Source organism: Hippopotamus amphibius, chromosome 5 (genome assembly GCF_030028045.1).
Source record: "Hippopotamus amphibius kiboko isolate mHipAmp2 chromosome 5, mHipAmp2.hap2, whole genome shotgun sequence".
NCBI lineage: Eukaryota > Metazoa > Chordata > Mammalia > Artiodactyla > Hippopotamidae > Hippopotamus > Hippopotamus amphibius.
In genome coordinates, this window is record NC_080190.1 from 10,305,055 (window position 1) to 10,325,326 (window position 20,272).

The 20,272-nt window shown below is 47.8% G+C and overlaps 3 protein-coding genes across 3 annotated transcripts in view; all 3 read right to left on the reverse strand.

The window, feature by feature from the left end:
* LOC130854174 (deleted in malignant brain tumors 1 protein-like) overlaps window positions 1-1,229 on the reverse strand; it is a 46,623-nt gene extending 45,394 nt beyond the window's left edge. Inside the window, exons 1-2 of the mRNA XM_057736937.1 lie at window positions 1,172-1,229; window positions 755-1,078 (exon numbers count right to left, since the gene is read on the reverse strand). Of these exons, the coding sequence (XP_057592920.1) occupies window positions 755-1,078; window positions 1,172-1,229 (382 nt within the window). The remainder of the gene's footprint in view (window positions 1-754; window positions 1,079-1,171) is intronic.
* Window positions 1,230-2,682: 1,453 nt separating this feature from the next.
* On the reverse strand, window positions 2,683-7,182 carry LOC130854175 (deleted in malignant brain tumors 1 protein). The gene is made up of 5 exons (XM_057736938.1): window positions 7,161-7,182; window positions 6,390-6,713; window positions 5,575-5,604; window positions 3,569-3,892; window positions 2,683-2,696 (listed from the first exon to the last, which is right to left on the reverse strand). Exons 1-5 carry the CDS (start codon window positions 7,180-7,182, stop codon window positions 2,683-2,685), a joined length of 714 nt encoding a protein of 237 aa, XP_057592921.1.
* A 492-nt stretch (window positions 7,183-7,674) lies between these two features.
* LOC130854176 (deleted in malignant brain tumors 1 protein-like) overlaps window positions 7,675-20,272 on the reverse strand; it is a 197,203-nt gene continuing 184,605 nt past the window's right edge. The window contains 3 exon segments of the mRNA XM_057736939.1: window positions 7,675-7,790; window positions 8,397-8,426; window positions 9,199-9,522. Of these exon segments, the coding sequence (XP_057592922.1) occupies window positions 7,675-7,790; window positions 8,397-8,426; window positions 9,199-9,522 (470 nt within the window).

Below are 20,272 nucleotides of genomic sequence, written 5' to 3' on the forward strand. Positions count from 1 at the left end.
TGGCACAGAAGGGGCACGACAGGGGCAAAGGGGGACGACGCTGAGCAGGTGAGACGCTCAGTCCCCATGCATGTGCCCTGCCTCGGAGGGGCAGGGAAGGGGGAGGCCTCTGCCATCCTCAGCCCTCCAAAGGTGTACCCCCTGAGAGGTACAGGCAGACCAGCAACGCTTATTGCCAATGTCCACTGAGGGGGATTAGTTGTGTACCTAGATAACTGACTGGACCCAAACCAATGGTCAGCCTCACAGCTTTTCTGGGTCCACTGAGGCAGCAAGATGGAGGGGTCCAGCTCCAGGTCTGCATCCCATGTGTGATCTTTCAGGCCCAACCAGAGGTGATGGCAAGGCTCTGCCTGTCAGGACATACGGGGCCCCTGTTCTGCTCACAGCACACTTTGTGCCCCGACTGGGACCCCAGGTCCCTGGAACCCTGGGGCTCAGACACCAAACCCTGGGCCACCTGCAGGACCAGCCCATGACCTCCATTCAGAGACCTCCTGACTGAACTGTCCTCTTTTACCTCTGGCCTGCCCTCTGATGTGGAGAAAAAGGCTTCATGTCACTTTCTGTTTGGTTTTTTGCTCTAATTCACCATCTCCATGCCTGGAAGATCCTCAAAAGCTCATACTAATTCCAAACAGGGAGATAACGTGACTCAAGGAAGCAAGACATGTAGAAAATGCTTTGATAGGGGATCAGAATGGAAGAAGGAAAGCACATCCCAAAGAGTCAATCCTACTTATGTGAGACCAACCTGTGCAGATGACACTGGCATCCTCGCTGTGTCCACAGTTACTTGACTTAAAGCCATTGTGTGGGCAGCTCGACAGGTAGGTTTCGATTCCTGAGCAGCCCAGGTCATCGAGGACAATCAGTCCTGAGCCCTGTCCGAAACTGGCACTTCCTGGAGCTGACAAGGCCCAGCCACAGCCCAGCTGCCTGCAGACCACGTCGCCGTCCTTGGTGTCCCAGTCGTCATCACACACGGTGCCCCAGGAGCCTTGGTACTGGACCTCCACCCGGCCCTGACACGTTTCACCTCCGTTCACCAGCCTAACGGCCAAACCCGATTCGGTTTCTGCAAGGAGACAGGAAAAGCCCCTCCCCTATGTCTCCTGAAAAAATACGTCCTTAGGAGAGACTGAGATTCAGAGTCCTTCCAGGGAAATACCTCTGAGTTTGAGGTCATATTTCCCATCAAGAGGACCTGAGTGATGTCCATTCATCATCATTTCCCAGCCTCTGGCTTTGTTACAGAGCCCTTGGCTGTGCGCTGAGCCAGGCACTTTTGCTGACGGATGCCCACAACACCAGCAGTTCAGGAGCTGAACCCAGCCTTGGGAGGCAGTGGGGAGAGGGAAAGCCTATAGCCTTCATCAGCAGTGGCCACGGGGATGGGCTTGAACCCCCGCATCAGGGAACCCCCAGAGACAGCGTCCCAGCCCCCACCAAGGAGCCACCTTTGGCTGCTCACCCCCAATCGGGACCCCACCTCATCAGACCTGAAGTTGTTCTGAAGGCTCGCTTTCCACGGAGCTCTTACTCATGTCACTTTCAAACCCAGAAATTAGGCTGGTTCTGAAATAAACTATGGACTCAACGATTATCATCAGAGCACATGGAGACGATTGGGGACAAGACACCAGCAGGATGATCACAGTCTCTTTAGGAATTGTCAGCTGAAGGACTGGAACAAATAGGTTCTCTTGCCTGTTGGGATGTAGACCTGAGGCTGGCCCCAGTCCCCATGTCAGTAATTAAATTGAGAGTGAAGCCCAAACACATAGGAAAGAGAGGAATGAAAAGTGCAGGGGGACAGATACTTTTGAAACCCGTGGATCCAGATGTACCTGAAGACAGAACTACCACTAAATGTGTTATCATGTCAGTTATTGGGTCCCCTTCTAGCTTAAGAGAGCAACACCTAGGATCCTACCACTTGCAAAACACCATCCACACGAATACATTCTGTAACTGGTAGGTAAAAGTTATTCACAATTCTGTTAACTGGAGGTGGTGAACACAGAGGCTTAACCCAGGATTTAGACATTGATCCAAGGCCCATTGACTGGAAGGCTGAGCACTGACACACTGGCAGGATCCCCGTGATGCTTCCCATAGGAAGCAGCTGTTGCACAAGAGCGATCTGGAGGGGAACACAGCCAGGTTAGAAAGAAGGTAGATAGAATCAAGGTTGGTCTAGTGACCTGAAACAAGGATCAGGGAGACTGGGGTCTGAGAAGTTCCCCTGCCTAAGGGAGAAAGAGGCCTATTCTGAGAGCTTGGTGTGAGCCAAATCATGCCCTCCAATGTCCCCCACATGGCCGTGAGGTGGCAGAGACCACGAGAGCCATCAGCACGCTCTCCTGACTGAGTGCTGCTCTTTGGGGATGTATCCCTTTGAGACTCCACCTGGGGTGTAGGGCATGAAACATCTCTATTCTCGCCGTACTTATAACTCTTGTTTATATGTTACAATGCTTTCAAGCAGAAATGACCCCAGGACCAACCTCCCCTGGCACCAAATGTACTGGGGGAACAGAGTGTAGCCACAATGTCCTTAAATCGCAGAGAGACACCCGAGGCTCCAGGAGTAGTGGCTCGTCTGGAACCCTCTGCTTGCTCTAGAGTGACCACGGCAGGTACCTGGACATGGAAAATGTCGACATTCCCCTCCTTATGCTACTGGTTGGCATCTGTAGAGGTGAGAGGGGACGGAGGGACACCCAGGGTCATGAGGCAGCAGGGCTCACCTGGAATGAGCAAAGCCTGGGGCAGGGCAGCTGAGCGAGAGCCAACGCAGGCCAGACAGATGGCACACAAGGGGCAGAACAGGGGAAAGCGGGACAATGTTAAGGAGGTGAGAGGCTCAGTCCCCATGCAGGTGCCCTACATCCAAGGGGCAGGGGGTAGGAGCCTTTGGCATCCTCAGCCCCCCAAATATGTTACCCCTGAGAGGTCCGGGCAGACCAGCATCCCTCATTGCCAATGTCAAGGGGATTAGCTGTGTACCTGGATGACTGACTGGACCCAAACCAATGGTCAGCCTCACAGCTTTTCTGGGTCCACTGAGGTAGCAAATTGGAGGGGTCCAGCTCCAGGTACGAATCCCATGTGTGATCTCTCAGGCCCGACAAGAGGTGATGGCAAGGCTGTGCCTGGCAGCACACATGGTGCCCTTGTTCTGCTCACAGCTCACTTGGTGCTCCAAAAGGGCATCCTAGGTCCCTGGAGGAGCTACAGTCCAGGACTCAGAAACCAAACCCTGGGCCACCGGCAGTTCCAGCCCTTGACCTCCATTCAGAGACCTCCTCACAGAACTGTCCTCTTTGCCTCTGGCCAGCCCTGTGGCATGGAGAAACAGGTTTCATGTCACTTTTAGTTTTGTTCTTTGTGCTAATTCACTATCTCCAAATCTGGAAGCAACTCAAAAGCTCATACTAATTCCTAGCCAAGAGATAAAGTGATTTAAGGAAGTGAGAAATGTAGAAAATGTTTTGAGAGGGGATCAGAATGGAAGAAGAAAAGCACACCCCAGAAAAGGTACTCCCACTTTTGTGAGACCAACCTGAGCAGATGACACTGGCGTCCTCGCTGTGTCCACAGTTATGGAAGTTCCAGCCATTGTGGGGGCAGCTCCACAGGTAGGTCTCATGCCCTGAGCAGACCACGTTGTCCAGGACTATCAGCCCTAAACCCTGACCAAACTGGGCACTTCCTGGGGCCGACAGGGCCCGGCCACAGCCCAGCTGCCTGCAGACCACGTTCGCATCATTGGTGTCCCAGTCATCGTCACACACGGTGCCCCAGGAGCCTTGGTACAGGACCTCCACCCGGCCCTGACACCTGTCACCACCATTTACCAGCCTCACAGCCAAATCCGATTTGGTTTCTGGAAAGAGATAGGAAAAGTCACTTCCCTGTGTCTCCTGAAGGAAGACGTCCTGAGGAAGGACTGTGATTGACAGTCCTTCCAGGGGAAGACCTCTGAGTTCAAGGTCATGTTTTCTGTCAAGAGGACATGACTGATGTCCGCTCATCATTATTTCCCTGCCTCTGGCTTTGTTACAGAACGCTTGGCTGTGTGCTGAGCCAGGCACTTTTGTTGACTGATGACCACAACACCAGGAGTTCGGTAGCTGAACCCAGCCTTGGGATGCAGTGGCGAGAGGGGAAGCCCATAGCCTGCATCAGTAGTGGCCACTGGGATGGGCTTGAGCCCCCACATCAGGGAACCCGAGAGACAGCTTCCCAGCCCCCACCAGGGAGCCACCTTTGGCTGCTCACCTCTAATCGGGACCCCAGCTCATCAGACCTAAGATTGTTCTGAAGGCTTGCTCTCCACTGAGCTCTTACTCATGTCACTCTGAAACCCAAAGCTTAGCCTGGTTCTGAAATATACCACAAACTCACTGAATATCATCAGAGCACAGGGAGTTGACTGGGGACAAGACACCTATTGCCAGCAGGATGCTCATAGTCCCTCCAGGACTTGTCAGCTGAAGGACTGCAACAAACAGACCCTTTTGCCTTTTGAGAAGTAGACCTGAAGCTGACCTCTGTCCCCACGACAGGATGCAATTTGAGAGTGAAGCCCCAACACGTAAGACAGAAGAGGTATGAAAAATGAAGGGGGACTGAGAGTCTTGAAACCTCCGGATCCAACTGTACCTGAAGAAAGAAGTATGACTAAATGTCTAGGACATGTAAGTTGGTAAGTCTCCTTCTAGCTTGAGAGCATCACCTGGGACCCTAGCACTTGCAAGCAAAACATCCTCACTAACACATTCTTTAGCCGGTAGGTAAAGGTTATCCACAATCCTGGTAATTAGAGGTGGTCAACACAGAGGCTTAACACAAGATGTAGACATTGCTCCAGGGCCCGTGGACTGGAAGGCTGAGCACTGACACACTGGCAGCATCCCTGTGAGGCTTCCCATAGGAAGCAGCTGTCGTACAAGAGTGATCTGGAGGGGAACACATCCAGAATGGAAAGAAGCTGGATAGAATCAAGGTTGGTCTAGTGACCTGAAACAAGGGTCAGTGAGACTGGGGTCTGAGAAGTTCCCCTGCCGGAGGGAGAAAGAGGCCTTTTCTGAGAGCTTGTCATGAGCCAAATCATGCCCTCCAATGTCCCCCACATGGCCATGAGGTGGCAGAGACCACGAGAGCCATCAGCACACTCTCCTGACTGAGTGCTGCTCTTTGGGGACGTATCCCTTTGAGACTCCACCTGGGGTATAGGTCATGAAACAGCTCTATCCTCGCCCCATATGTAACTATTGTTTAAATGTGACAATGCTTCCAATCAAAAGTGACCCCAGGACAGACCTCCTTTCACCCCAAATGTACTGGGGGAACAGAGTGTAGCCTCAATGTCCTTAAATCATTGAGGCACACCAGAGGCTCCAAGAGTAGTGGTTTGTCTGGAAATTTCTGCTTGCTCTAGAGTATCCAGGGCAGGTACGGAGACTTGGAAAACATCCACACTCCCCTCCCGAGGCTGCTGGTTGGCGTCTGTGGAGGTGAGAGGGGAGGGAGGGACACCCGGAGTCACAAGGCAGCAGGGCTCACCTGGAATGAGCGTGGACTGGGGCCGGGCAGCTGGGAGAGAGAGAAGGCAGGCCAGTCACATGGCACAGAAGGGGCACGACAGGGGCAAAGGGGGACAACGCTGAGCAGGTGAGAAGCTCAGTCCCCATGCGTGTGCCCTGACTAGGAGGGGCGGGGTGTGGAGGCCTCTGCAGTCCTTAGCCCCCAAAATATATTCCCCCGGAGAAGTCCAGACAGAACAACATCCCTTATTTCCACTGTCAAAGGGATTACATGTGTGCCTAGATGACCGAGTGGACTCAAACCAATGGTCAACCTCACAGTTTTTCTGAGTCCAGTGAGACAGCAAGAAGGAGGGGTCCAGCTCCAGGTCCAAATCCCAAATGTGATCTCTCAGGCCTGACCAGAGGTGATGGCAAGGCTGTGCCTGGCAGGACATATGGGGCCCCTGTTCTGCTCATAGCACACTTGGTGCCCCAAGAGGGCATCCTAAGTCCCTGGAGGGACTACAGACCAGGACTCAGACACCAAACCCTGGGCCACCTGCAGGCCCAGACCGTGACCTACATTCAGAGACCTCCTCACAGAACTGTCCTCTTTTGACTCTGGCCTTCCCTGTGACATGGAGAAAAGGCTTCATGTCACTTTCAGTTTGCTTCTTTGTTCTAATTCACCATCTTCAGGCCTGGCAACTCCTCAAAACCTCATACTAATTCCTAGCAAAGAGATAATGTGATTAAAGGAAGCGAAAAATGTACAAAATGCTTTGAGAGGGGATCAGAATGGAAGAAGAAAAGAACACCCCAGAGACACAACCCTGCTTATGTGAGACCCACCTGAGCAGATGACACTGGCATCCTCGCTATGTCCGCAGTTGTGGGAGTTCCAGCCACTGTGGGGGCAGCTCCACAGGTAGGCCTCGTGCCCTGAGCAGTGCATGTCGTCCAGGACAATCGGCCCTGAGCCCTGACCAAACCAGGCTTCTTTCCAGACCGATCTGGCGATGCCACAGCCCAGCTGCCTGCAGACCACTCTGGCATCATTGATGTCCCAGTCGTCATCACATACGGTGCCCCAGGAGCCTTGGTAGAGGACCTCCACCCGGCCCTGACACCTGTCACCTCCACTCACCAGCCTCAGGGCCAAATCTGATTTGATTTCTGGAAAGAGACAGGAAAAGTCACTCCCCTGTGTCTACTGAAGGAACAGGTCCTGAGGAAAGACAGAGATTGAGAGCCCTGCCAGGCAAAGACTTCTGAGTTTAAGGTCGTGTTTCCTATCAAGAGGATTTGACTGAAGGCCATTCATCATCATTTCCCTTCCTGTGGCTGTGCTCCAGAGCCCTTGGCTGTGCGCTGGGCCAGGCACTTTTGCTGACTGATACCCACAACACCAGCAGTTCAGGAGCTGAACCCAGCCTTGGGAGGCAGTGGGGAGAGGGGAAGCCCACAGCCTGCATTGGCAGTGGCCACTGGGATGGGCTTGAGCCCCTGCATCAGGGAACCCCCAGAGACAGCTTCCCAGCCCCCACCGAGGAGCCACCTTTGGCTGTTCACCCCTAATCGGGACCCCAGCTCATCAGACCTGAAGTTGTTCTGAAGGCTCACTTTCCATGGAGCTCTTACTCATGTCAGTTTCAAATCCACATATTAGGCTGGTTCTGAAATAAACCATGGACTCACTGAATATCATAAAAGCACATGGAGATGATTGGGGACAAGACACCTATTGACAGAAAGATGCTCAGAGTCCCTCCAGCACTTGTCAGCTGAAGGACTGGAACAAATAGACTCTTTTGCCTGTTGGGTTGTAGACCTGAGGCTGGCCCCTGTCCCCACGACAGGAAGCTAATTGAGAGTGAAGCCCAAACACATAGGAAAGAGAGGTATAAAAAGTGCAGGGGACAGATACTTCTGAAACCTGTGGATCCAGCTGTACCTGAAGACAGAACTACCACTAAATGTGTTAGACATGTAAGTTATTGGGTCCCCTCCAAGCTTAAGAGAGCATTACTTGGGATCCTAACACTTGCAAACAAAAACATCCTCTCTAACACATTCTCTAGCTGGTTGGTGAAGGTTATCCACAATTCTGGTAACTAGAAGTGCTGATCACAGAGGCTTAACCCAGGATGTAGACATTGCTCCAGGGCCCGTGGACTTGAATGTTAAGCACTGACACGGTGGCAGGGTCCCTGTGAGGCTTCCCACAGGAAGCAGCTGTCATAAAAGACAGATCTGGGGGGGAACACAGCCAGATTAGAAAGAAGGTGGAGAGACTCAAGATTGGTCTAGTGACCTAAAACAAGGATCGGGGAGAGCGGGGTCTGAGAAGTTCCCCGCCTAAGGGAGGAAGAGGCCTTTTCTGAGAGCTTGGCGTGAGCCAAATCATGCCCTCCAATGTCCCCCACATGGCCATGAGGTGGCAGAGACCACGAGAGCCATCAGCACACTCTCCTGACTGAGTGCTGCTCTTTGGGGAAGTACCCCTTTGAGACTCCACCTGGGGTGTAGGGCATGAAACAGCTCTGTTCTCGCCCCATACATATCTCTTCTTTACATGTGACAATGCTTTCAAGCAGAAGTGACCCCAGGACAGATCTCCCCTGGCACCAAATGTACTGGGGGAACAGAGTGTAGCCACAATGTCCTTAAATCACTGAGGCCAACCAGAGGCTCCAGGAGGAGTGGCTCGACTGGAAACTTCTGCTTGCTCTAGAGTGACCACGGCAAGTACTGGAACATGAAAAATATTCACACTCCCCTCCTTAGGCTAACGGTTGATCGCTGTGGAGGTAAGAGGGGCGGGAGGGACACCTGGAGTCACGAGGCAGCAGGACTCACCTGGAATGAGTGTGGACTGGGGCCGGGCAGCTGGGAGAGAGACACGGCAGGCCAGTCTCATGGCACAGAAGGGGCACAACAAAGGCAAATGGGGAAGACGCTGAGCAGGTGATACACTGTCTCCATAGGTGTTCACTGCTTCAGTGTAGGGGGCACTGCCACCCTCAACCCTCCAAATATGATCCCCCTGAGAGATCTAGGCCAACCAGCATCTCTTATTTCCAATGTCAAGGGGATTAGCTGTGTGCCTAAAGTATTGAGTGGACCTAAACCAATGTCAGCCTCACAGCTTGTCTGAATCCACTGAGGCAGCAAGACGGAGGGGTCCAGCTCCAAGTCCAAATGCCACATGTGATCTCTCAGGCCCAATGGAGGTGGTGGCAAGGCTTTGCCAGGCAGCACACATGGGGCCCCTGTTCTGTTCAGAGCACACTTTGTGCCCCAAGAGGGCATCCCAGGTCCCTGGAGGAGCTACCGTCCAGGACTCAGACACCAAACCCTGGGCCACCTGCAGGACCAGCCCATGACCTCCATTCAGAGACCTCCTGACACAACTCTCCTCTTTTGCCTCTGCCTGCCCTCTGAAATGGAGAAAAAGATTTCATGTCACTTTCAGTTTGGTTCTTTGTGCTAATTCACCATCTCCATGCCTGGCAGCTCCTCAGAAGCTCATATTTATTCCTAGCAGAGACATAAAGTGTTTTAAGGAAGCAAGAAATGTACAAAATGCTTTGAGAGGGGATCAGAATGGAAGAAGGAAAGCACATCCCAGAAAAGGTACTCCCACTTTTGTGAGACCAACCTGAGCAGATGACACTGGCATCCTCGCTGTGTCCACAGTTGTGGGAGTTCCAGCCATTGTGGGGGCAGCTCCACAGGTAGGTCTCATGCCCTGAACAGCGCACGTTGTCCAGGACAATCGGCCCTGAGCCCTGACCGAACCTTGCACTTCCTCGGGCCGACATGGCCGGTCCACAGCCCAGCTGTCTGCAGACCACGTTGGCGGCATTGATGTCCCAGTCGTCGTCACACACGGTGCCCCAGGAACCTTGGTACAGGACCTCCACCCGGCCCTGACACCTGTCACCTCCATTCACCAGCCTCACAGCCAAATCTGATTTGGTTTCTGGCAAGAGACAGGAAAAGTGACTCCCCTGTGTCTCCTGAAGGAAGACGTCCTGAGGATAGACTGTGATTGAGAATCCTTCCAGGGAAAGACCTCTGAGTTCGAGGTCATGTATTCTGTCAAGAGCACTTGACTGATGTCTGTTCATCATTTCCCCGCCTCTGGCTGTGTTCTAGAACTCTTGTGTGTGTGCTGAGCCAGGCACTTTCACTGACGGATGCCCACAGCAGCAGCAGTTCAGGAGCTGAACCCAGCCTTGGGAGGCAGTGGCGAGAGGGGAAGCCCACAGCCTGCAACGGCAGTGGCCACTGGGATGGGCTTGAGCCCCTGCACAGGGTATCCCCAGAGACAGCGTCCCAGCCCCCACCAAGGAGCCACCTTTGGCTGCTCACCCCTACTCGGGACCCCACCTCATCAGAGTGAGGTGGGAGATATTTTGGCTCCAAGCTAGGCATTTACAACTGGCCTCTAGTTTACATTTTAAGAGGCAGAGAAGAAGAGCTTCATGCCAGACATTCATTACCAGCCCCCTGTTTACATTTCCTGAGGCAGGAGACAAAGGAGCTCCAGGACTATGAATTCATCACAGACTCCTGTCTGTATTTCCATATCTGCACTTCAATATAAGAAACAGCTACAAGAATAGGGTAAAGAACCTAACATTGGACACTTTTATGACAGGGACAGAGAGGGGCTAAACCTTGTTAAGAGATCAGATGGTGCTAAAACCTGGGAAATTCAAGGTAAACTGCAGGTCCCCCTAAACAGCTGGCTGGAGACTTTTGACTTTTACTCTCTCCCTTGAGAACTTTCTTGCTCTCAACTCTCTGCTTTGTTCTCTTTCCAAGACCCACAAGGCTTAATCTGGGCCCTCTCAGTGCAGGAGCCCCTAGCACTCCCTCTCTCCCCTCTCTCCCCTCTCTCCCCTCTCCCCCTTTCTCTAGCTCTGCCTAAAGGACAACCCCCAGCACGCCCACCGCCCAAGCTGTGCATCGTCACCAACCTTGGGAACAACACATGGGGAAGTCAGAGCTCAGTGCCTGCAGCCCTCGCCAACAAATTGCACCCTTCTACGCGCCACACTGTATTTCCGGGGGTAAAAAACATCCCCTCCCCGGGGCCCGCTGCCTCCCAGTGTCTTTCTCCAGAGCAGCCCTCCAGGCGCCTGTGCCACCCCACCAGCACACACTGCCCTGCACTTTGTTCCTGTGATTCTCTCACTTACTGTACTCGGGAAGCAAGGTTTCTTTCTTACCTGAGCCTTATGTCCCCTTCAAGTTTACCTTAGATGCCAAACAAATGGGGCGATAGACATGGGGTTCTTCTGCTGTTTGCTCTCCCCCCTCACTCTGTGTTCAGAGACCCTCTGTGGGAACACTGCCACCTCTCAGCCCTCAGATCTTGACCCCCCGGCACTTTCCACTGTGGCTAACTTCAGCTCCTCCAGGAGATCCCCCTTCACTCCAGGCCTTAGCAGCCCATACACTGGCACAGACTACCTATAGGGCTGGCCACTTCCAAACAGCCTTCACCCTACGCTTCATAGATGCTCAGTCTCAGGGAATACACTCCAGCATAGGAAGCTTCTAGACAAGGGATCCCTCCTATGGAAAGTCCTGGCAACCAGGTCTGCACTAGTTCAAAGCCCCTCTCCGGCCATGGTGCGTTGGGCGCCTTGCGCAAGGCTTCAGTGGAGGCCAGAGACGTCCGGTCAGGCTTCAGTGGGAAAATAAAGGACATTTGAAACCCCACCAGATTTGAAGGGAATTAGGGCCACTCCTCAAACCCCTTCAGGCAAGACCTTCCTGGTGTTTCCAAAATGCTGGATTTCATTCTAGGAACACCGTTTGGGTCTTTGTTACAGGTTACTGGACATGGGAGGATCCCCTTTCTAACCCAGATGGGCTGAGAAAAAGGAAAAACCTAGATTCTACTGTAGCAGTGCCTGACCTTTATTTAAGTTGGGGGATTAAAAAAAATGGCCTGAAAATAGGTCTCTGACATTTAGACCTTTATTGCCACAGGGTGGGATAATGGACTGAGGTTCCCTTTCGTCCAGGATTTTCTCCTATAACCAAAAGCCTGAGGAATCAGAACACTCCTAACATTCTAAAGAATCCCCTTCTTTCAGGGGGGAACCAAGCTTCCCCTACTCCTGCAATTTCCCTTACTCCTTCAGATTCTTCTGATCAAAGACCCCACCTCCCCAGAGGGACAGTCCCTGCTGGGACACCATTCTATCAGCCAGTCTGCCCCTGTTATCAGAGCCAATTTGAGTACTATGTTGTTTAAATGTTAGCTATGAAATCATGACTACAGAAAGAGAAGGATGACTTTTGACAGTGTAGCTGCGATATTCTTTAGACTCCGGCTAAAATTGGTTAAGATTAAAAAAGTTTTAATTGCAAAACCCATTCTTATTGCATATACAATTAGAAACAGCTAGCTTGCTGTTTTTCACAGTTCTGACCCTGAGAGAACAAAAATATGCCTAGGAAAAAGCTTGAAGTTAACTCTTACCATGCCCTTGAGATACAATCACAGCCCACTTTGCCTGAGACTTCAGCCTTGGGTTAATGAGTAGAACTTCAAGCCAAGGGAAAAAAAAGGTGGGGGGCGGAGGGGGCGGGGGTCAAGAGATATTTTCAATCTCAAGCAGAAACTACAAGATCTCTGTCTGTCTGCATATATGTGTATGTCTCAGCATGTGTCTTTGACTTTGGATAATATTGCTGAGGTTAATTTGTAAATGAGCTTTATTTAACTGGCTTAGAAAAAAAGTAAGCGCTTACAAATCAAACAATCCTGAATACAAGAGAAATTAAGCTAAACAAATTTCACGTTCACTTGAAATGGGAAATATTCAATACTAAATTGACCTGGTAGTAATATTTGTTGATCTAATTAATATACATGTCTTTAAAGCCATCAACATTAAGTATAACACTTTCATCATGCCTAGGTTTAATATAAGCTATCTGTTACAAATTTCTCAACAAGGAAAATAACTCAATGTGAAGAAACTTTTAGGGAAAAAAATGCAAATGAGATGAGAACTTTGCATGAACTTTTTAGAAATAAAACAAGACATTAGAATGTTAATTACTGAACATTGGCTTCCTTTTACGGATAAACAAAATGTTTAAAACTATTAAGAAATGTGCTTGGTGCCACCCTGACATATTTTATCTTGACTGAATGTTCTAAACCCTTTGGATATTATATGATAATTGTTTACGATTATAAATATTCTAGAAATAATACGGAGTTCCTAAAATTCTGAAATGTCCTGGTAAAACGTTATCAGTCATAGTTATAGATATTGTGTAAAAACGTCGTGTGTCATAGCAGTAACCAAGTTAGTTTATCAATTGCATTGTAATCAGATTTTAAGCATGCCTTCTTAAGTCTTTTGTCATTAAACACAGGTGCAATTGCACTCCAATGCTGTTACAAACATACTGCCTCTTCAAGATTTATAGAAAGGACTTTCTTAAATTGTTAAAATTAATTAGGTACATAAATTTTTTTATAAACAGTAATTGGTACCAAACTGCAATTTGGTTCCCTCTGTCTTAACAAAATACAGTTTTCTTGGAATGCTGCTTTTAATAACAGACCACGTGAATTACCTTGCCTTTAAGGGATTTATGTTGCTTTTAAGATCTTTGTTACTTTGGTTAAGTGGATAGGTAGTATTTCACAATGCTCTATGAAGACTATGGCACGTGTACACAAAGTTCATTCTGCTTCTGCGAAAATGAACACCTCATTGTCAGGCTTTTGCCATCCTGATGTCCTTAAAGCATGGCAACAGTCTACTTATATATCAGGTAATTTAAAATAGGTAAACAATAGCTGTAAACAGTCAGGGCTATGGGAAATCCAAGATGCCCGCTTGGCTTTTCCTGGCTCCCTGAAAGACCTCATTTTTTAAGTTTGATAGGATATAACCTTTTCTGGCTGCAGGGCTGATGGCCTCACAATGAAAAATAAGAGGTTAAAATTGTGTTTTCCACATGGGATATGCCTTCCACACTCTGCAGTGATCAAGGTGCCCCCTTCACCGGACAAATCACACGAGCCTTAACAAAACCTCACAAACTTCTTAAAACTCTCACTGTCACTGTCATCCTCAATCATCAGACAAGGTCAACAGAGCTAATGAGAAAACTGGGTTCAGAACAAAAGTTAATTACATGGAATTAAGCAAACTGCTGAATATGAGATAATTTTTATGCCTTTGTCTGACACAGTGCTGGCTTTTAATCTTTGGTTTTTTAGATATAAAAAAGCTCTTCTCCTCAAGCTACTTATGGTTCACAACAATTTGGTACTTTACATCTGGGGTAAAATCAAAACATTTAATTTTCTCTCTACCTACTTCCTTCTGGGATTGAAAACTCTGAGATTCTCAGCAGCTTTATCAGCTCCTCTATGAGGGAACAATTAAATCATACTAAGGACAGTCTAGGTACACTAGGTAATTGGGACAAATGCCTTATAATAAATGAAGCCAATATAAATTTCCCTGAAAGATAAAAATTGGTACAGAACAAAGTCAGATAACCTGGGTATATCCTAGGCTATACCTAATGATATTCTTGACTTAAATTCTTACTATCTATATCTACCAGCTCTGAGCTATTTCTGAATGTGGCCCCAACTAGGAGGAAAGGCAGTTTCCAAAGATGCATTCCCAAAGGATGAAAATAACCTGCTCCAAAGGGACAGCTTGGACAGACACGCGCTCTTGGGGAACGCATCTCACGTGACAGTTGGATTATTCTGGCCACCATCTCTGCACAGTGACATGTATGTACGCACACACTCCACATAGTAAATGCCAGAGGTTGCTCTAAGATGGACCATTTGACAAAAACTCCCTTTGAGGCACACACAGTGGGCAGTGTTCTTACAGGCTTCTTTGTGGATGAAAGGATCCGATGGTGCTAGAACACCCAGGAGCAGTCTTTGCACAAAGGAGAAACGTTGAGATTTGCTAGGTTGAGGCGGGGAGAATTTCTCTTCTCCACTGAGGCTGTAAATACCCTTTGTCATTTAATGACCGATAAAGAGAACGTCTTGGTTACTCCTCAGTTTGCTTTTGGTATAGATTTAAGTTTTAAAGACTAGAATGTGGGACATCCCTGGTGGTGCAGTGGTTAAGAATCCACCTGTCAATGCAGGGGACGTGGGTTCAATCCCTGATCCAAAAAGATCCCACATGCCGTGGAGCAGCAATGTCCATTCGCCTCAACCACTGAGCCTGAGAGCCACAAGTACTGAGCTCCAGTGCCACAACTACTAAAGCCCGCACACACAGCTAGAGCCTGTCCTCCGCAACAAGAAAAGTCATTGCAATGAGAAGCCTGCGCACCAAAACGAAGAGTAGCCCTCGCTTGCCGCAACTAGAGAAAGCCTGTGTGCAGCAACAAAGACCCAATGCAGCCAATGAATAAGTAAATAACAAAATTTTTTTAAAAATTAAAAGCCAAACAACAAACTCGTAAAATATTTGTCATCTATGTAATGAACAAAGTATTAACATCCAAATTAAAAAGTTTATATAAATCAACAAAGATGATACTAACTTTCACAAAAACAAAATGGATGAATGGTATGAGCAGATAATTCAGAAAAAAGGAACATAAATGGCTTAAAACCACTCACCTTCACTCTAAGCAAAGACATGCAAATTACAATAACTGAACACCATTTTTCACCTACAATTCAGCTGAGATTTTTGAATAATAATATTCAGATCAGTGAAGGTGTAGAAAATTGCCACTCTTGTTTTTGAACTCATTAGAGAAGAAATTGGTACATTGCTAGAAAATAATTTATCAATATGTTTTAAAAGTCTTCAAGTCAAGAGTGGAGATACAGAAGTAGAGAATGGACTTGAGGACACGGGGCTGGGGTGAGAGGTAAAGGGGAAGTTGGGACGAGTAGCATAGACATATTTACACTACCAGCTGTAAAATAGATAGCTAGTGGGAAGATGCTGTATAACAAAAGGAGATCAACTTCATGAGAGATGCCTTGGAGGGCCAGGACGGGGAGGGTGGGGGGGGGAGTCGCGGGAGGGAGGGGATTTGGGGATATATGTGTAGTTGCAGCTGATTCACTTTGGTGTATCTCAGAGACGGGTACAAGAGTGTAAAGCAAATATATTCCAATAAAGAGTTTTAAAAAAATAAAATAAAATAAATAAAAGTCTTCAGATGATCAACGCTTTGACTCAGTAATTCCACTTCTAAGACTCTAGCTAAAAGAAATCATAATTTACTTAATGTGGACAAAGATGCAGGAACAAACATGACCTTCACAGTATTATCTGTTGTAATTACAGAAAGGACCTGAAAGGGGGTGGAAGAAATATGGAGAGTTTGGTAATAGGGTACAAACTTTCAGTTATACCATGGATAAGTCTCAGGATCTAATGTAAAATAGTTGATAACACTGTCTACTGTACAATTGGAATTTGCTAATAGAGTAGGACTTAAATGTTCTCACCAAAATAAAAGATAAATGTGAGGTGATGGATATACTCATTAACTAGCTGGGGGAGACTCTTCACAACACATAAGCATATCAAATCACCCTGAGGTACTTTTTAAATATCCTGTAAATTTCTTGGTCAATCATACCTCAATAAAGCTGAAATTAAAAAAAAAAAAAGGAGAAAAGCTGAAACAACTTTAATCTCCAAAAATCATGACTGCATGTTAAATTATGCAGAATAAAAAACAGAGGAACTCTGTATATCACTAACATACACATAATTTGAAACGAATATATATTTTAATAAAGGGAATCTCAGGTGATAGGTGGATGGGCATTTTTACCTTTTCTCTGTGCTTTTCTCTAGTTCCTACATTTTCCACACTAACTGTGCATTAAAAAATGTCGCTTGAGGCTGAAGGCACGAGATGAGGTGGCAGCGAATGTAAGAGGCAGATCCTTTTAGGGTGGGAAGGAATTGGGGTTGCAGCCTAAAGTAAAGAATAAGGATGAAAAAGAAAAAGAAGATAAGGAAAAAGTGAATCTAAGGATAAAGCAGAGAGGGAAGAAGAGGAGAGAAAGAGAAGGACAGGAGAGGGAGAGGTAGGCAGGAGAGGAATGCTCACATCTTTAGCAATTATGACCTTCCCAATATCGAGCTAAGTGCTCTACCTGTAGTATCTCCTTTTATCTTCACAATATCCTTTATGGTAGAAGTCTTATACAATCTATTTTATACAAGAGAAATACAAGGCTTAGGGAAGTAAAACAACATGTCACAGGTCACACAGCTGTGACATAGTGAAAGCGTTGCCAGGAGTCTAGAGCACTGACCCCAGAGCAAGGGTGCTCACAGCTCAGCTCCACTGCTTCCCAAAATTCAAGTGAAAACACTGAGATTCCATTTCCGCTTGTCAGAAAGCAGAACATTCTCAAATAATAATATTTAGTAACGGTGAGGCTGTGGTCAGTATTGCTCCTGACACGGTGTCTGGCTCCCCATAAACTATACACAAGGAAAGAGAAATACTTCTCAGGACCTGGCACAGGCACAGAGGGCGCGGCTCAGGGCACACACACCCTCTCTCCTGCCCTTCCATTATAGTCAGCTGGAGCTTCTGTGAGGCTCTGGGTGATGCACGGTGTGGTACTAAGTGAGCAACACATGGTCCCTTCCCTTCAGGGACTCCCAGCATAGCAGGATCTCCAGAAAAACCTATAGATGATCTGATGTAAGAGTTAAGGTGCTATGGGAGAATTAGAGTGGCAAACATAGGATGACACATCGTGTGTGTGTGTGTGTGTGTGTGTGTGTGTGTGTGTGTTGAGAGTACATGTCAGGGTTCCTGGACGGGGCAGGGCCCATGGTATTTCAAAATAGCAGCTAGATTTAGCCAGGGGAGGGGACAGAGGAGGGGAAGAACAAGACTGTGCTCCAGGGGGCAGGAACAGCATGAGCTCAGTCACCATGGCAAGAGGCGGTGTTACTGCAGGCGGGAGGCAGGCAGGACAGGTTGGTTTCTGCTATGAGACATCCCGCTGTCAGGTATTCCAGAAAACAGACAGAACAAAGAAAATCACTGGGTGGAAAACAGCAGGGAACAAGTGGGAACTGAAACCCAGGTGGGGGTTGTAGAGCAGGCTGTGGAGAGACAGAGGCTGGAGAGGACGGCCAGGCAGGACCGCAGAGTTCCGGATGCCAGGCTGCGATGCTCTTGGACTTGACCCGGGGCATGGCCTAGGACTTTATCTTCATTCTGTAACATTCCACACCTACGTTGGACTGAGTGACATAACGCCCGGGGAGGGGGTGCGGGTGGGGGTTGTGCAGTAAAGATGAGTTGCTGCGAAGAGAGCTGTCGAGGAAGTAATTAGATGTCTTTGGGGCCAATTTAAGTGATTACAGAAGTGCCTCCTGTGGTCCAGTGTCACTCACATAAGGACAACTCACAGTGCCTAAAACTCCCTCCATTCGATTTCCTCCTTCTTTTTAGGACGTTAATTATTGCCAACCCCCGTGGTAAACTGTGAAAAGGGGAAGTATAAGTATTAACGCTTTGCTAGGAATTAGTTTATAAGCAGTTATTACTTCCTTATTTTGCAAAGCATTGACCTTGAAGAAATGGGACCAAAGAAAGTTGCATTTAAAAAAATTATTTCAGAATAACTTTACGGCTATAGAAAAGTTGCAGAAAATACAGAGCGTTCCCATATACTCTCACTCAGTTTGCCCTCATGCTAACATCTCATGTGACCGAGGTAAGTTTGTCACGATTACCAAAACAAAAATATACATTCCTAGTAATTAAATTCTGGGCGTTTTTTGGATTTCACCCATTTTTCGTTTATCTAGGATCTAATCGAAGATACCACCTTGCATTTTGAAAGTTATGTTAGGAAAAGGCCTGGAAGAGTAACAGTGGACTGGGTCCATGTACCCTCCATGAGTGACCTCATGTCTACACAACCCTGTGAAGTTGGAACACAACCCCATTTTACCAGTGAATAAACTGAGGCTTGCAGAGGCACCAGAGCTGATGAATGGCAGGGTCGCACACATTGCTAGGAGCAACAGGAGTTCCATGGCCCCTCCAGCCCAGCACAAACCTGAGCTCACTGACTTTTTCTCAATACTTTGTGCAAAGCCTGGACCTGAGAAGAGTGTCTGCTACCTGGGTTCCCCCAGCACAAAGCTCCCCCACGGGGTTCAGGGCTCCTCAGCTCTCTGCAAGGAGCAGCTGGGATTCATGGGCCAAAGCCACTCCCCAAATGCCAGCAGCCCTGCTCCAGGTTCACACCCTGGCCTGGCCCCACAACAACAGCTAAACTTGGACAAGACACAGAACCATTCTGAGCCTCAGTTTCCTCATCTGCAAAGTGGATACATAAGTTGGGGGATGTTAGCAGATTTCAATAATGGAAGATAGGTACCCTGTCTCACAAAGTACCAGGTACAGAGCTAGCACTTTGTAGAGAGTTAATTCTCATGTCTAAAATGCAAATGCAGGCACGCGCACACGTGTGTGTTTGTATGCGAGCCCACACATACCATCATGTAAAACCACAATTTCCCTCAAGCCCTGTGTAGAGGCTGCCTTAAGACCCTTTGTAAATAAGGACATGGCTATTTGCTCCATGTGCTTTAGGAGCTGACATGAATCGCCCGTCATTTTTCAGAGCCAGTGCAAGTCCGGGGATTAACTTTGTACTGATAAAAGCTGGAGCTAAGAACACTGCCTTCCATTTTCAGATATTCTGATGGAGACACCATCTCCAGCCCCCAGACTGTCCAGAGCCAGTACCCCATGAGGTTCTTCTGACAAGAAGGGAAGGTGGGTGTCATCTGTCTGAGTGTTCTTTGTCAGAGAGAGAGAGAGAGAGAGAGAGAGAGAAAGAGAGAGAGAGATACTAGGCAGACTGGCCAATCATCCTGTTTACTTAGCATCTGCGTGACATGACATTGAGATTCCAGGCCTCACTGATTTGCCCAGGGCTTTTCCCTGTCCATGTTATCCCTCGACACTCTAAGAGCACAAAGATGTGCTAGAGTAACTAAGCTTCAAAGCATTGATCTAAAGCAGTGACAGACACACACTTGGAATCTTAATTGTCTCATCTGTGCTCAGCTACTTGATCTGATTTTGCTCCGTACATATTAATTATCAAGCCAGACACATCTGCAGAGAGAAGTCACGTTATGAGTGTCTCCAGAACAATATTTTCTGCCCTTTTTTATCAGTGCACAAACTGGGGTCTTAATCAATGATGACAAAGTTTTAGGGCCTCTTGATAATACACACTTTTCCTTAACTTCAGGAATATTTCTCACCCCAATCAGTCATTTCCGAACTTGAGTGACTCACTGAAGACATTGACATAACGATTGACTTTTTCTAAGTGTAACCATTGCATTTCTCAGCCAGAAACAAAACAAAAAATACTTGCAATTACAATGATCAGCAGAGCATTGCCCCCCTCCAATATAAAATTCCCCTTGAGGTGGAAAATCTAGCACCAAGTAACAGTTATAATTTGCCATGATTTACCTATACAGCAGTGAAATTAAGAAATTTAATAATTAGATATAATACCTGTAGATAGAACTGGACCCAATAAAAGACATATTTCAAGGATGACTGTGGAGATCCCCATTTTGCTGAGTTCTTCTCAATTTGAATAAACATGCCTTGATATTTATAGGTTCCTAGCTAAAACGGGGCGTATCTTCTGAGGTACTATATTT

Bases quoted from the DNA above. Each gene is read 5' to 3' on its own strand.
- LOC130854175 (XM_057736938.1), bottom strand. From the start codon at position 7,182: ATGAGTAAGAGCTCCATGGAAA. The intron at 6,714-7,160 runs GTGAGCCTTCAG...GTCTCTTTCCAG, and splicing joins GAGTAAGAGCTCCATGGAAA to AAATCAAATCAGATTTGGCC. The intron at 3,893-5,574 runs GTGAGCCCTGCT...ATCTCTTTCCAG, and splicing joins CCAGTCCACGCTCATTCCAG to AAACCAAATCGGATTTGGCT.